Here is a 16,475-nt window from a genome sequence, read left to right on the forward strand (position 1 = left end):
ACTGGCATTAGTGCCACTGCAGACCGAGCCCTACCTGGAAAGAAGGCTGGGAAACAAGCTCTGGTGTCTCTCCTGGGAACACGGGATTCATAACATTGGAAATTCTGCAAGTGTAGGAAGGCTGTTCAAAAGGCGTGAGCAGCCCCGCACAAAACAGGTACTTACCAGAATGGTGCTTTTCCATAGCTGTGAGGTATAAGGTCAAGGCTCAGCTTGCTTTCTTCTCCCTCTTCTGCTTTTTTACTGAAAAAAGAGAAAGTATTGGCGTATCACTTGTCGTAAGGGAAAGTTTTGTCCTATGAGACTTTTGTTTCAGTTGTGTGGAATCTGCTTGTGTCTGAACTGGATTGCCATGTCAGAGGTGTTTTGTCAGCACAGGTCATAATCAAAAGCCACACAGTGTTTCTTTTTCCTCTGTTATTTTTCAGTCTCTCTCTCTCTCTCTCTCTCTTTCTCTCTCTCTCTCTCACACACACACACACATATGCACACACACACACGCAAACGCACTCACACAATGATGACTGTGTTGTCCAGAACCTCTTTCCCTGGAGCTCCTGGACAGCTGGGACGTTTTACTTGTTAAGATACAATATGTATCACAGACACTTAAGCCTAGCCTAGTGACCCACTCACTGTTACAACATTGTTTCCATGAGAAATTAAGTTCTGACTTCTCAAGACAAAGCTTTAAAAAGATCTTTGTGTGGAGAGTGGTGCCTGTGATGATTGTGGTGACAGTTGTTATAATGTGGAGAAAACATTTCAACCAAACTTTGACCTCAAAGTGTTTATGTGACAAAGAAAACAAAACAAAACAAAACAAATAATACTTTTAACAGTAGAGAGCTTTATCTTATTGTTATCTGCATGGAGATCAGCAGCACCTTAAGTTTTAGCCTTCCCTGAAACCAGTTCATTCTAACTTTATAATGTTATTTATCTGCAGGTCCGTTCACTCGACCTCATCCAGCCTTATGGCGAATGGTTTTTGGTGAGTTTTCATTAGCAGTGTAAAAGGATGTTCTATTTTTTTAATCTTTTTTTCTGTTCATCACTTTAAGACTTTTACTTGCCACTCTTAATAGTTAAAACTTTATTCTAGCTTTTTACTTTTTGATGTTCCTAATATACGTGGTTTCTTAAAATTATTTGACACAAAATGAAGTGTTGATGATGACTTAAATTCTCTTACACGTGAACTGTTTCAACTCCACGTGCCTCCTTATGTTGTTGTCTCTTAATGTACACAGGATTTGACTTAAGCAAATATCTCTTGTTTTCCTTTGTGTGTTTTCATATTGCTTTTTACTAGTGCAAGCCCAAGTACCTACTATGAGCACATTTGTCTTGTGAGCATCTGAGAGGGAACGAAAACAAAGCAATTCAATTTCTTCAGTGTTATGAATGAGAGAGAACTCGGAAAGAGAAAGACTTCTGACAAAGAACCCTAATTTGAACTAAGGGTTACAAATAAGCATATAAATATTGGATGTCTTATTTTTACTTGATTTTGTAGTCTAAATAGTGAAATCACCTAAATGGATTTAAAATGAATCTTCAGAACTTTGGATATTGGCTTCATCTGGCCTAAATAAGTCACCAAATGAATCATTTTAGGTTTGGTAAATGTAATCTTATGTAAAAATGTACAAGAACTCTAAGAAATTGCTATTTTGCTAAAGGCTGCCTATTATTCTTTCAGCCTTCAGAGCTTCTAGGTAACTCTTAGTCTCTTTGAACTGATTGGTGAGCTTTTCACTCAGCAGCCATTCACTGAGTGTGCTGTATAACAGGTGCTGCTCTGGGCCCTGAAGCCACCAGGGAAGACCAGACAGAAGCCTGCCCTCAAGGAGCTGCCCTTCCACTTGGAGACAGAGGACAGTTAGTAAACAAACTATTACACAAATCAGTAATCAAAAAATGTCAACTATCTGAGGTTATTATGAAGCTAGTTAAGACCAGGGGAGGTGACAGGAGCTGGTGTCTGCTTTAGCTTGAGGAGTGATGGGAGGCCTGAGGAGTGATGCCGAGTCTGAAACTGTCATACAAAGAAGGATCCAAGCCTGCAAAGATTCTGGGGGAGGAGAGCATCCCAGGCGAAGGGAAAAGCTGCTAAAATAGCCCACAGCTAGAAACCACTTTCAGGCCAGTGTGGCCCAAGCATAGTGAGCCCTGGGCGAAGAGTAGGAGAGAGGTCAGAGAGTCATCGGGCACAGATGTAATTATGGGGACTGTGGGCCAGGGTAAAGAGCAGGGCATGAAGGGCAGGGGGAAATCACGGGAGGGTTTTTCCCAGAGTGACCTGATTCCATTTACGTTTTCAAAAAGATAGTCCTGGCTATAACATACATACCTCCCATTGATTTAATAGTGCTGTTTGAAGTTATAAGTTATTTTCAGCTAGTTGGACACATCTGAATTCTTCCCATTTCAAATGATCTATGGTAGGTAATAAGCAGTTTTATTTCCTTCCTGAGAGCCTTTTGGGAGCATGGAGCCCTTTGATAATCCGATGAGATCTATAGATAGACCCATTCCCTATGTGTGCACCCATGGACATTCACCATGCACAGTTCTGCATATAGTGTCCAGGGCTTCACAGACCTCGAAGCCCAACCGAGAACTCCAGATTGAGAATCCCTGCACCACAGATTCTTTCTGTCCTAATGTAATTATTCAAGAGGATCATAATTATTAAAAAGTGTAGTGGGGTGCATTTGTGGTGAAAATTAGTAAAAAATGGGTGGTGCATAAGAGCAAACTGAAGGCAATTCTCATATCGACTTGCCTAAAAAATGTGCATTCCCTGGGCCCTAGGATGCACAATTATGGGCTGGCCACATACCAACCAGGCCTCCTTTGAGCTCCCTGAGGCCTGGAGAGGGGTGGCCGTTGGAAGGCCTGGCACTATAGCGCTTGCAGTGGATTTCATTCCAGCCACGGACGTGCTCTCCTCTGGAGTGGCTCACTGGAGATTAGCACTGAGCCAAGTTTGGATGGACGCTGTGATCCAAGGTCATTTGTATCACGGTCTCTAAATGTCCCGCATAAACATTTTAATTCCAATGGGTTCAAGAGAAAGAGAAACCACAAAACCCCTGGCGATGGTTTCTGAAATCTCTCTAAAATGTGTTGGACAGGCTTTTGCCTTCTAAAAGTACATTGTTAACATTTCTTTTTTAAATTACACATAGTGATTATTAGGATAGCAATTATGAGATGACAGAACAATAAAATAATGCTTACAAGGGCTAATGTGGAGTATAAGTCTCAAATAAGTGACCCTGGGCCACCTCTTGAACCTTACACCAGTAGTTCTGTCCACACACAGCCTTGCCCCCTCCAGTCCACTTAGTTGGCTTTTTAAAATGTTACCTAGATCATCTTATTTCCCCACTTAACTTACAATCAAATCTGAAACGTTGTCCATGGCCTTTAAGCCCTGACTGTCACTTCAGGGCCGCCTTGCTCCGTTCACCTCTCTGCTAGTGCGCTAGGCACATATTGGGTCCTAGACATTTCTCTTTTCAGAAACCGACCTGCACGCCGTTCTCTACCTGAATGTCGTGTGCGGTCCTCACACTCACCCCACACACCTTTTGCCTCGCGGTCCTTCAAGTCTCAATCTAAGTTAGCATCAGTTTCTCAGAGATAGTTTTATTGACCCCTCTCAATCTGAATTAGGACTGTGTATCAAACTATCTCATCAAAGGAAATCCCAGATTATAAGAGGAGTCTTAACAGGCTGTGCTGCAATCTTAGTGTCTGGTTTTGGCAATGTCATTCGAGTCTAATGTGTAACTTATGTGTCTGACTATTGGATCTCTTCTAAACTTCAGCATGTTTTTGTTTCTCTCAGGACTCAGTGTGCTCTACTTCCTGTTCCTGGTATTCCTACTCTTCCTGAATTTCGAGCAGGTTAAATCTCTCATGTATTGGCTAGATCCAAATCTTCGATATGCCACAAGGGAAGCAGATGTCATGGTATGTACTTGTCAGCGGCCCCTTGGAGAAACTGGTAGATTCTTTCTTGGGTGTAAGAGGTAGTAGACTTGACATTTTAAATTGTTCCTTCTCTATATTTCCTGTGTAGTTACCTAGAAACCAGGTCTCTGGGAGGGTTGTTGAGTTGCATGGTTGTCCACAGGTGATAGAGTCCAGGGAAAGGAAATCCTCTCATTACGCAAAGGGGTCTGTGAGGAAGAATACACACCTTATCGTCAGACAGCCTTGGGCGTGAATTCTGCCTCTGTTACTTGGTAGTTGTGGGACTTTGGGCAAAGTACTTGTTAGATTATTCCATTTTTTTTATAAGTTGAAATAGTAATACTTCCTTGGGGGTTATTGTGAAGTGAACAAAGTAGTATTATCTGTGAGGCCTACTGCGAGGTCTGCCATGGTGCCCCCAACACCCCAGGCTCTGGGTCACGGCGGCTGCCCCTGCACCCGTCAGCGTCACCCTCAGCACCTGCACTCTCTGGCTCTGATGCCTTGGTCCTGCCCCACTGCTTGCCACAGAGAGGCCAGTTGTAATGATTTAGGCTATTTCATTTGTTACTATTATTTTTATTAAACCATACAAAAAAATTTTATTCTTGGCTAAAACGACTCTATTTTGGCTTTTACTGAAGAGACTAATTATATGGGAAAAACCAACTATTTTTCTCTTCACTGACAGTGAATGCTTCTGTGACCAGATGTGTGGGTTTTTCCCACACCAACCAATTCTCCAACTTTCCTGACACCTGGAGTTAGCATCAGATCCCACTAGTTAAGGGCCCGTCCCATAAGACTGCCCACATTTCAGATGCCACTCGCAAGTCCAGGCTGTCATCTGTGCTTCTGACCAATCAGCTACAAATCAGGGGTTCCCACAATATCCTCCTTGTGCATGATCATTTGCTATGATGGCTCACAGAACTCAGGGAAATATTTAAGTTTGCCAGCTTATTGTGGACATGATGCGGGATACAGGTGAACGGCCAGAGGGAGAGGTACCTAGGGCGAGGTCCAGTAGAGTCCTGAGGGCAGAAGCTTCTGTCTCTGTGGTGTTGGGGTACACCACCCTCCCAGCATGTGGATGTGTTCACTAACCTGGAAACTCTGAACCTGAGAGTTCAGAGATTTTTATGGAGACTATCACATAGGCTTGAACTTTTTTTTTTTTTTTTGAGACAGAGTCTCACTCTGTTGCCTAGGCTGGAGTGCAGTGGCACAATCTTGGCTCACTGCAGCCTCTGTCTCCCAGGTTCAAGCAATTTTCCTGCCTCAGCCTCCCGAATAGCTAGGATTACAGGCACCTGCTACTACACCCGGCTAACTTTTGTAGTTTTAGTAGAGACGGTGGTCTCACCATGTTGGACAGACTGGTCTCGAACTCCTGACCCCAAATGATCTGCCTGCCTTGGCCTCCCAGAGTGCAGGGATTACAGGCATAAGCCACCATACTTGGCCTTTTTTTTTTCTTTTTTGAGATGGCGCCTCACTCTGTCGTCCAGGCTGGAGCACAGTGGCATGATCTCAGCTCACTGCAACCTTGGCCTCCCAGGTTCAAAGGATTCTCCTGCCTCAGCCACCTGAGGAATTAGGATTACAGGCATGTGCCACCACACTTGGCTAATTTTGTATTTTTAGTAGAGACAGAGTTTTAACATGTTGGCCAGGCTGTTCTCGAACTCCTGACCTCAAGTGATCCACCCATCTCAGCCTCCCAAAGTGCTGAAATTACAGGCGTGAGCCACCACACCCAGCCCATGATCAATTTTTATTTTTTTATTTTATTGTTTTATTTTTTAAAGACGGAGTCTCGCTCTGTCCCCCAGGCTGGAATGTAGTGGCACAATCTCGGCTCACTGTAACCTCCACCTCCCTGGTTCAAGCAATTCTCCTGCCTCAGCCTCCCAAATAGCTGGGACTACAGGCGCCCGCCACTACGCCCAGCTAATTTTTGTATTTTTAGTAGAGACAGGGTTTCACCATGTTGGCCAGGCTGGTCTCAAACTCCTGAACTCAGGTGATTTGCCCTCCCAAAGTGCTGGGATTACAGGCTTGAGCCACTGCGCTCAGCCCCCCATGATCAATTTTTAACTCAATCTCCAGTCTTGCTCTCCTTCCTGGAAGATGGAGGGTGGGACTGAAAGTTCTAGGCTTCTAATCATGGTTTGGTCTTTCTGATAACCAGCCCCCACCCAGGAACTTACCAAGTCACCTCATTAGAACAAAAGATGCTCCTATCACCCAGGAAACTCCAAGGGATTAGGAACTCTATGTCAGTAACTGGGGTCAAAGAACAGATATTAGAACAAAAGATGCACCTGGCACCCCTATTGGTCAGGAAAATTGCAAGGGTTTCAGGAGCTCTGGGCCAGAAACTGGGGACAAGGACCAAATTATTTATTTATTATGAATCACAATATCACACTATTTTATATAATAATATGTTCATTTCCAATGTTTTTAAATCCCAACATTTGGTACAGGTTAATTCTTTTCTAAAAAGGAGAACAGGAACTTGGGTCATAGATGGGCTTGCTTTGACAAACAAGAAGTAATACAAAAGGACTTAATAAAAGATCCAAGAAATAATCATTCCCCCATAGTGACACTGGTGAAATCCTTCTAAGAGTGGTATTTAAAGATTGTTATCTGTAAATTTTTTAAGGGATATGCTTAAAGCTAAAATAAGAATGCCAGAAATTATTTATCAGTCTCAGGGGAGAAAGTCTGTTTTGGAATTTTTTTACTCTAAGGGAGAGAATGGCAGAGGTTGACTAAGATCTTAGCCTATCATGATGATGATAATGCAGATGACGGTTATGAGGATAATGGCAGTTATTTATTATGAATTGTCTATTTGTCAGACACTGTGCAGGGCACTTTATATTCTACGTAAGCCTCATGCATGCATGCTAGATGTTCATATCACCATTTTACAGAGGAGGAGATGGAAGCTTAAAATGCAGTATCTCACTGAAAACACAAGCTGATGGATCTCTCTGGTGTCAAAACCTGTACTTTCCATTTGGAGTGTGCTTCCAGTATATAGTCATAAAAATAAGTGCTTTGATGCTCACAGGAGCCTTAGGAAATAGAAATTGGGAGAAAGATCCCAAATGTAATATTTTCCTAAACATCTTTCTTGCATTTTTGAGCAAAAGTGGTCACATTGCAAAGTAAACTGACTTGCAGGTGGATGTGCTTGTGTGCCTCTGTTGATCCAGTTCTCACAGCCAGTAGGAGGAGATTGAATCGAATAATAATGCTCTTGACACCTGGCTTTCTTAGGAATTTGATCTCACAGAGACATCCAGATGTCACAGTTACAGCCCCCAAGTAGCTGAACCTGGCTTTTAAACTCTATTTTTCAAGTATTGGCTAAATCTTTCTTGCCAAAGTAAAGCACGAGGCTGTGTTCAGCTTGTAGAGTTCTAACTGGTGCTAAAACAGCCTCATCTTCTCCATCTCTAATCCCATCCCTTTTTACTTCTTTAAAGTTGTCTTTTGCAATTCTAAGGACCTATTCATTAGTGGTTCTTTTATGCAAGACAGGTCTATAATTCCTGGCTTCCCAGAGTCCCTACTCTCTCCACTCCTTTATGCTGCTACCCATTCCTAATCTTGATAGACCATGGTCCATGCCTGGTATCATACATTGAGACTCAGACTTCATTTTCTCTTAGAATCAATATTATAAATTAATATTATAAAATATTATATAATATAAATATTATAAATATTCACAAAATATTATAAATATAAATATTTATAAAATATAAATCCCTTAGAATTAATATTATAATATTATAAATATTGTAAATTGGATCACTGAAATCCCATTAGAGGCAGTTTGTTTGTGTAATTGAAAAGTTGCTGCATTTTAAAATATTGATTCTATTCAAAAATATGTCTTTAAATTTCAGACAACTTTGTAGACTGGGTTGTCTTGAAGCAGCAGTCTTTGGCGAATTAATGCTGACCCCGCTTTTCTTCTTCATAAGACACCATCCCATGCTGGAGGGAGTCGGGGAGAGGGTGGGCATTCTCCCTGTCCTCTTGGAGCTTGGAGTCTACAAGAAGGCAAATTAAACCAATAATTGTTGGCTATTGAACCCTAAGACAATTTCAACAGCTTTTTAGAATTTTATGATGAGAAATTTTAAACCTGTGCAAGAGTAGAGAGAATCTATAACCTCATGTACCCATCACCCAGTGTCAGTATTATTGACACAGGCCCAAACTTATTTTACCTTTTCATTCCACATCCTGGATTATTTTGAAACAGTTCTCAGAAATTAAACCTAAAATAGATGGGCTTTTCTTTTTTTTTTTTTTTTAGCATAACCACTGAACAGTGAACAGTACGCAGTGAGTGTTCACATTTCTGCAGTTGCTTTGTAAATGTTCTGTACAGTTGATTTATGCAAAATAGGATCCAGACAAGGTTTACACATTGCAGTTGATGTGTCTTTTAAATCCCTTTTCATCTGTAATTCCCCCTCATCATTTCCTGAAAGTTTATTTGTCAAAGAAACCACATTGCTTTATTCTATAGGGTTTTTCACATCTGGATTTTGCAGCTGCATTTGCAGTATCATCATTTAACATGTTCTTTTTGTCCCCCTGTATCTTCTATAAAGTAGAACTCAGGTGTAGGGGCTGGATGAGATTCTAGATTCCAGATCAGTTTTTACAGTGGGACTGCTTCATAGCTGGTGCTGCGTATCACACTAGGAGGCACACAGTGTCTGGTGGTCTCTCTTTTTATAATGTTAAGGTTGGTCATGGCTTTGCGAGGTCAGCATCAATTTTAAGATGCACCATCAATTATAGGTATGACTTTTTGGAGGAGAAAAAAAGAAGCCTTGGGCTGGGCATGGTGGCTCATGCCTGTAATCACAGCACTTTGGGAGGCCCAGGTGGGCGGATCACAAGGTCAGGAGTTTGAGACCAGCCTGGTGTTTGAGACCATGTTTGAGACCAACATGGTGAAACCCTGTCTCTACTAAAAATACAAAAATTAGCCAGGTGTGGTGGCATGCGCCTGTAATCCCAGCTACTCGGGAGGCTGAGACAGGGGAATCATTTGAACCCGGGAGGCGGAGATTGCAGTGAGCTGAGACAGGGTGAGACTCTGTCTCAAAAAAAAAAAAAAAAGAAAAAAAGAAAACAGAAAAAGAAACCTTACACTGAAAGTGCTACACATTGTAATATATTGAAATAGTCACCCTAATTCTCAAAACAATACAGTGTGAAAAAGGCATGTCATAGATTCAAGGAAGCACAGTCATTACAAAGGGTACAGCCTACGCAGAGGCCCTGACTGGGGGTGTGGGGAGCTGGGACCATTCTGGTACAGAAGGAGTGTAGGGATCACAAGGCAGAGGGCCCTGCCTGAGGCTAAGGAGGTGGCCAGGGCTGAGCCAGCTGGGATGAGGAGTTTGGGTTATTCTAAATGTACAAAAAGGCCATGCAAGGTTTATAAGCAGAGGAGCTACATGACCTGTGTTGATGTTTTAGGAGGTCAATCAATAATACCTCCATTTCTAGTGGAGTTTGGAAACAGAAACAAGAGTTCAAAATCTCAGCTGATTTCTTCCTGTAAAAGCTCAGTGGAGCAGATGGCTTTAGACCTGGGCTGAATTAAGCAAGCCTGTCTTCCCCTTGCCCATTAGACAACCACAAGCTTCTTCTACAAAGCAGGGCCTCACCCACAAAAGTTGCTGCATGGCTGGGGGAGCTGATGAGAACCTGTGCTGTCTGTAGGCAGGTAATTTCCAAAGAGGATCCAAAAGAGGTTGGATCTCTTTCTTCTTCCAAAGTCAGCAACTGCCCCAGAGAGGAGTGAACAGACAGTTGGGCTGGAGACCCGGCGTGTGCAGTAGTGGAGATCCTTCTGCACTGGGACGGGCATGCTACCCAACCCCTTTCTCCCCGCCCTCCTGCCCCAGACACCCTTACACGCTTGCATGCACATTCCATGATCTAATGATGATTTTCAAGATCTCTCTGTAGTCTGAAGCTGGATGTGAATGCCCAGGTGCTTATTATAGCATCATCTATACTTTGTTATATGCCTGACACATTCCACCATTTTCGAAAGCTGTTATTACAGAAGTCTAAACAAGAAATAATAGTGGCAGTGAGATGGATACAAGAACAACCTGGGGAGGTAAAATGAATAGGACTTGGTATTTGGTTAGGTGTCCAGCAAGCGAGGCAGAGGGTAGGGTTGCCAAGATCAGCCTAGGACCAGTTGGGAGGTCAGCAGAATCTGTTTTTACCCATCTTTTGCTCACAGACATTGTCCACTTGACCCCCATTCCAGGCTTCAGCTCTCTGCTGTCTTTAGTTAAAGCCTGTTGCTCCTGGTTCCCAGGGTTCTGCCTGCACGCAGCTCTCTGGCTGCTTTAAACTGCGGTGCTCTGTGGCCCTTCCAGGACCAGGACCTCGGGTCTTACGATGGGGATAACTGGCAAATCTGTTCATTACTAACTATACTGCAAATAGATGGATTGGTCTTTATGATTTTTAAAGTGCCTTCCCACATGTCAAAGCGTAGAAATACTTAATAGATTATAAAGGCCTCCAGAATTATCTGCAAGCTGTGATTACTTTAAGAGTAGCCTTCTAAAAACAGATCTTATCCCTTCCTTATCTAACCCTACACAGTGTATTCCAGAGTAAAGAAGAGGGTGAGGTGGTTGAGACATTTGAGTTGATGGGATGTGGCCATGCTCCTTAACCTAATATATAACCTGCTTCAGCCTAAGGGCATTTCCCTCTGTCAGCCTGCGATTCTCTGTGACAAGAACGTGCTGTTCCAGAGTCCGGGAGGAGACTTTTCATCTTATTGCAGGGCAGTTTGTTTTTTTTTTAAGCCTTATCTTGACTCATCCGTATTGAATTTTATCCTCCTTTCTCCAGATTTCCCATTTACACAGCATAATCTCACATCATACTAGTTCTCAAAAAATAGAATTCTTAAAAATGTTTGTTCAGCTTTGCAAGTTGAAACGCATTTTTATCTGAGAAGGAAATCTGATGTGTGGTGGGTTTCAGAAGAAACAGGGAAGCTCTTTTGCTCTCAGAAAGTATTTCTGGAATTTGAAACTATTATAGTGTATAGGAATGTTTTTCAGCTGGCTGATAATAGGGGGTGAATATCTGCCAACTCTTACTACTGCCTATCAAATTAATTTTGGGAAGGAAGGATGTGAAATGTAGAGATTCCCGATAAATGTTATATTATCATATTGTCATGGAGTCATATGATAAGATATTAAATTACTTAGAAATATGTATAATCAAAAACAAAGATACTAGAAATGGAACCAAAATTCTTAAAAGCTTTGTAATTTTTAATATTTAAATTATGTAGTATCTGGTACATTTTGGGGGAGGGGAGTCCTCTGTTCTTTTAATTACTGAAGTTGGGTGCTTTTCTTTTTTCTAGCATAACTATTTAAGGCTTTACATTTTCCTCTAAAGTTCAGTTTTTACATGGTGTATTTTCATTATTATGGCACATTAAAAAAAATTATATTACAATTTCTTCTTTAATCCATGATATTTAGAAATGTGTGTTTAAATTTCCAAATCTATTGGGAATCTTGTATTTGTGCTTTAGTTACTGGCTTTAATATTGTTGCCTGGTGGTCAGATGCCATGATCTATGTCATACCACTTCTTTAGGATATGTTGAGCCTTTGTAAAATTATTTTGCTTCTCATTTTAATGCAGCTTTTGTAATTCACAGCAAAGCAGTTTTGATTTATAAACTCAAATACTTGTCCATTTTCCCTCAAGACCCTTAAGTTATTAAAACTTTCTCTTTTTTTTTTACTGAGCAGGACTTATTAGTTGTCAAGGTCATATCTGTTCTTTTCATTTACCGGCAGAATCCTGGAAGCAAGTTGATTTCTAGAGTTTCACTAATTATTCACTTTTTTTATTTTAAATAGGAGTATGCTGTGAACTGCCATGTGATCACCTGGGAGAGGATTATCAGCCACTTTGATATATTTGCATTTGGACATTTCTGGGGCTGGGCCATGAAGGCCTTGCTGATCCGTAGTTACGGTCTCTGCTGGACAATCAGTATTACCTGGGAGCTGACTGAGGTAAGAGGGAGGGCATTGGGGGTTCCCCAGACTGTGCCGTGTGTGTAGTTTATATATAGGAAAAAGTATGTCCATTAACAGTCAGTTAATCCATTCTCCAGCCCCTGTGGTACAAAACGTATTTAAACCATCCCATAAGAATATTTTATACTTCTGTTTAAAAAACAAGCAAATATTTTTTAAAAACCTCCTTGTTAACTTAATAAAGTGTACCTCGGTCCTGCAAGTGTTAAAGAGAAACAAATGAAATAAAGCTAAAGAATGAAGTTAAAATTCCAAGTAAGACAAATAAATGGGAATGAGGAGATCTGCTTAGAATTCAATAGATCAGTTGACCTACTAACTAGCTTCCAGTTTGAGATAATAGAATTGTGTGTTCAAGTACTATAAGAGCATCCAGGGTATTTGGTAGCTGCAAAATGGATTCTAAATGTTAGCTCTAATATGTCAGTAATCAAAAGTTTGTTGCATTTACTTAATAAAAGAATTATAGTCTTGAAAAACTATTAGCAAAATGAAATTTTGGGAACTACCTCATTATTGTTCTGTTATTCTTAATCATTCCCAGTGAACAGCATTTGACCATATGCACAGTATGCTTCTCCATGCTCATCATTGTCCTGACCCTAACTTAGAGACGTAGTGCCAACTAGATGTGGCTTCCGTTAATGTGCCTCTCACTGTTCTGGAGGCCAGAAGTCCAAGATCAAGGCGTTGGCAGGACTGGTTCCCCCTGGGGCCTTTCAGAGCATTTGTTCCAGGCTCCTCCTCTATCTTTGTGGTTTGCTGGCAGTCGTGGTCCCTGGGCTTGTTGATGCACGGCCCCTTCGTGGTCACGTGGCGTTCTCCCTGTGAATGTCTGAGTCTTCATGGTGTTCTTTTTTTGGCACGATCTCAGCTCACTGCAACCTCCGCCTCCCGGAGGGTTCAAGCGACCCCTGCCTCAGCCTCCCAAGTAGCTGGGACTACAGGCGTGTGCCACCACACCCAGCTAATTTTTTGTATTTTTAGTAGAGACGAGGTTTCACCATGTTAGCCAGGATGGTCTCAATCTCCTGTCCTCATGATCTGCCTGCCTCAGCCTCCCAAAGTGCTGGGATTACAGGCATGAGCCACTGTGCCCAGTCCCATGTGTTCTTTTTCATAAGGACACACGAGCATTCCCCTTTATAAGGACATAGGTCATATTGGATTAGCAGCTCACTGTACTCCCTATGACCTCATCTTAACAAAGTACCTCTCCAATGACTCTATCTCCAAATAAGCTCAAATTCTGAGGTATTGGAGGTTAGGGCTTCAACATTGGAGTTTTGAGAGGACACAACTCAACCAATCCATAATAGTGCCCAACACTTTACATATGCCTTCTAAGTCCTTACAACAAACCGGGAAAAGCGGTGTATACAGATTCCCACTGTGCAGATGGGGGAGCTGGAGCGCACTGCCTTGCTTCCTTAGGTGAGCCAGGATTGGATTCCAGATGTGAAGCCCACATTCCTGCCCTTACACCACATTCCGCCTCTGAATTCCAAGCGTCTTTGGAACCCGGCTGCTGCATGGGCTTGTGTCAGGCACTTGGCCCTTGTCGGCCTCACTTGCTTCCCCCTTGCACTGCAGACTGGGCATCTGCTGTACCTTCTTTCCCTACTTCCCAGTGCCTGTGGTCGCCAGGCCCTATAGATTTCTGTAGAGTCTTCTAAGCACCCAGTCGTCCACTGACGTCTCTTCAGACCTCTGCTCCCACTTGTCTCTAATCCACGGTCATCTCCGTCTGAATTGCTTGTCTCTTCACTATTGCCAAATGATCCTCTTTAGACCCCACCAGACCAAGGCTCTTTCCTCCTCAGAGCTCTTTAGTGTTTGTCCATTACTCTTTTTTGAGACGAGTCTTACTTTGTTACCCAGACTGGAGTGCAGTGGTGCGATCTCGGCTCACTGCAACCTCCACCTCCCGGGCTCAAGCGATTCTCTTGCCTCAACCTCCCAAGTAGCTGGGATTACAGGCGTGTGCCACCACACCCAGCTAATTTTTAATTTTTAGTAGAGATGGGGTTTCGCCATGTTGGCCAGGCTGGTCTCTTAACTCCTGACCTCAAGTGATCCGCCTGCCTCAGGCTCCCAAAGTGCTGGGATTACAGGTGTGAGCCACCGTGCCAGACCTCCATTACTCTTAAAATAGAATCCAAACTTCCAACCCTGCCTACGAGGCTCCAGGTTCACCGGCCCCTGCCTGCAGCCTCAGCCTCATCATGCCTCATTTTTGCCCTTGGTGCTGCAGCCGCCTCTGATGTCTTCCCTGCCACAGAGTCCTCCCCACTGCTCTTCCCTCTCTTCTCGCCCTTCACCTGCTAACAAGCTGTCTCCAGAGCTCAGCTCCGGAAGGCTTTCCCTGCCCCTCCAGTAACTGTGCTCCATCTTCATACAGCTGGAAATAGAACACCTCACCACTCTCCTTTGAAATGCTCCTCACGCGTTAGACACTCGATAAGTGTCTCTTCTGCTCAACCTTGTGCCTCAAGAGGGCAGGGCCCATGCCTGTGTATTCCCAGACCCAAGAACTTTGCCTTCTACACGGCAGATGCTCCACAAATCTGTAGTGAATGAAGGAATGCAGCCCCCTCCTCCTTGGGCTTGGGTCCGTCGGGGGCCCATCTCACCCCCAGAACCTGGTACCTTCAAGGAAAGTTCCTTAGGCTGAAGGATGCCCTCCACATCCCACTTTCTCTTGCATAGTTTTCTTTCAGCAAATATGTGTCATGGACTTCTGCTGAAGTTTCTCTCTTCTCTAAGGACAAGAGTTAAGATGCCATCTCGTTGCTTGGAATCTGGGAATACACTTCAAGGGTAGTACCAGGCCCCCAGGGTTAAGAATGCAGCCACAAGCCATCACACGCAGCAGCTACTCTGTAGCTTCTTGACAGCAGGTTCATTAAGAACAAAAAATTCCTCATATTTATAATTTGTTTATAGCTTACAAAATGCTTTCATGAATACTGTTTTATCTTTGTGGTATTTATTATATTGCTTCAAAGGTTTATAATTACAGGCTTGTCTCTTTCCAGAGAACTTCCAAGCATTGTCTTAATAATTTCACCTCCTTACATTGGACCTTCACACAGCAGGGCATGCTGTTCTGAACACAGCAGATACATCCTTTGTTTTGGACAAATTGATTTCCAGAGGACTTCTGTTCCACCCTTGATCTTACTGTTTCCCTTTCCTGGAATGCCCACATCTTCATCTCCATCTCATGAAATCAGTCATTCTTGTCCTTCATGTTCCCACTCCAATATGTCTTTCTTGCAGAAGCTCTCTCCAGGAAAGTTCCAGAGGCCAAAGAAACCTTCAGCCTCAGTCAGAATGCATGTTTTTTCCACCATACTCCATTTATGTCACCACTGTAACACTTTCCTCAGTCTATCATATTTTGTGGTTCTGTTTATCTGGATAAACATCTGATCCCAGCACTTTGGGAGGCCGAGGCAGGCGGATCATGAGGTCAGGAGTTTGAGACCAGCCTGGGTAACATGGTGAAACTCTGGCTCAACTAAAAATACAAAAATTAGTGGGCGTAGTGGTGTGTGCCTATAATCCCAGCTACTTGGGAGGCTGAGGCAGGAGAATTGCTTGAACCTGGTAGGCAGAGGTTGCAGTGAGCCGAGATCACAGCACTGCACTCCAGCCAGGGCAACAGAGCAAGACACTGTCTCAGAAAAAAAACACAAAAATATAACATCTGACTCCTCCCCTTGAAATCAAGACCCTTGACTTTCTTTTCTCTCATCACCTTGCACATCAATGGGCACTTAATAAAAGATTGTCATTATTGTGAATCAGTTGATGTGAGATTTCCTATTAAACTGTCATGCTTCCTACATCGTGTCATCAAGAGCTAACTGTTCTTTTACAACTTACTCAGTGTTTTACCTAATATCTAGGGGATATTTTTGAAACGCACAACTTGAATTCTCAAGCTGCTAATTTTGAGAATTATGACAATGCTTTGTTGTCAGGGTTGGAAACTTTTCTCCTTTTCCCCTCCCAGATTCTTGTCATGTTGTCGTTAGCCAAGGTAATTAAGTGGTAGTATTTTTCAGGAGAGACCATCCTTTCTTTAAAGCCCTGTGTCAAAAAGAGAAGAGCTGTTTGGATATGTGCTGTTTGTTTGCAAGCCATCTGCAATATAAAAAATAAACAGATTGCAGAACCTGTTACTGTTGGTTATTTTCTATACATTAGGAAAAAATGAAATGTCAACGACTTCTTCTGAAATAATGTATTACTAAAAAGGAAATGTATCTATCTGCATGGTAACCCAGTTTTGTTTATTATTTCAACCATGGGTTCTTGTGT

General features: G+C 42.6%; 1 protein-coding gene across 2 annotated transcripts in view; it reads left to right on the forward strand.

The window, feature by feature from the left end:
* Positions 1-16,475, forward strand: part of PTDSS1 (phosphatidylserine synthase 1) — a 106,189-nt gene that overhangs the window by 21,723 nt on the left and 67,991 nt on the right. For both annotated transcript variants that reach the window (XM_010375075.2, XM_030938259.1), the window contains exons 3-5: positions 950-994; positions 3,863-3,987; positions 11,964-12,122. In XM_010375075.2, coding sequence (XP_010373377.1) covers positions 950-994; positions 3,863-3,987; positions 11,964-12,122 — 329 coding nt within the window. The remainder of the gene's footprint in view (positions 1-949; positions 995-3,862; positions 3,988-11,963; positions 12,123-16,475) is intronic.

This window comes from Rhinopithecus roxellana, chromosome 9 (genome assembly GCF_007565055.1).
Source record: "Rhinopithecus roxellana isolate Shanxi Qingling chromosome 9, ASM756505v1, whole genome shotgun sequence".
NCBI classification, from domain to species: Eukaryota; Metazoa; Chordata; class Mammalia; order Primates; family Cercopithecidae; genus Rhinopithecus; species Rhinopithecus roxellana.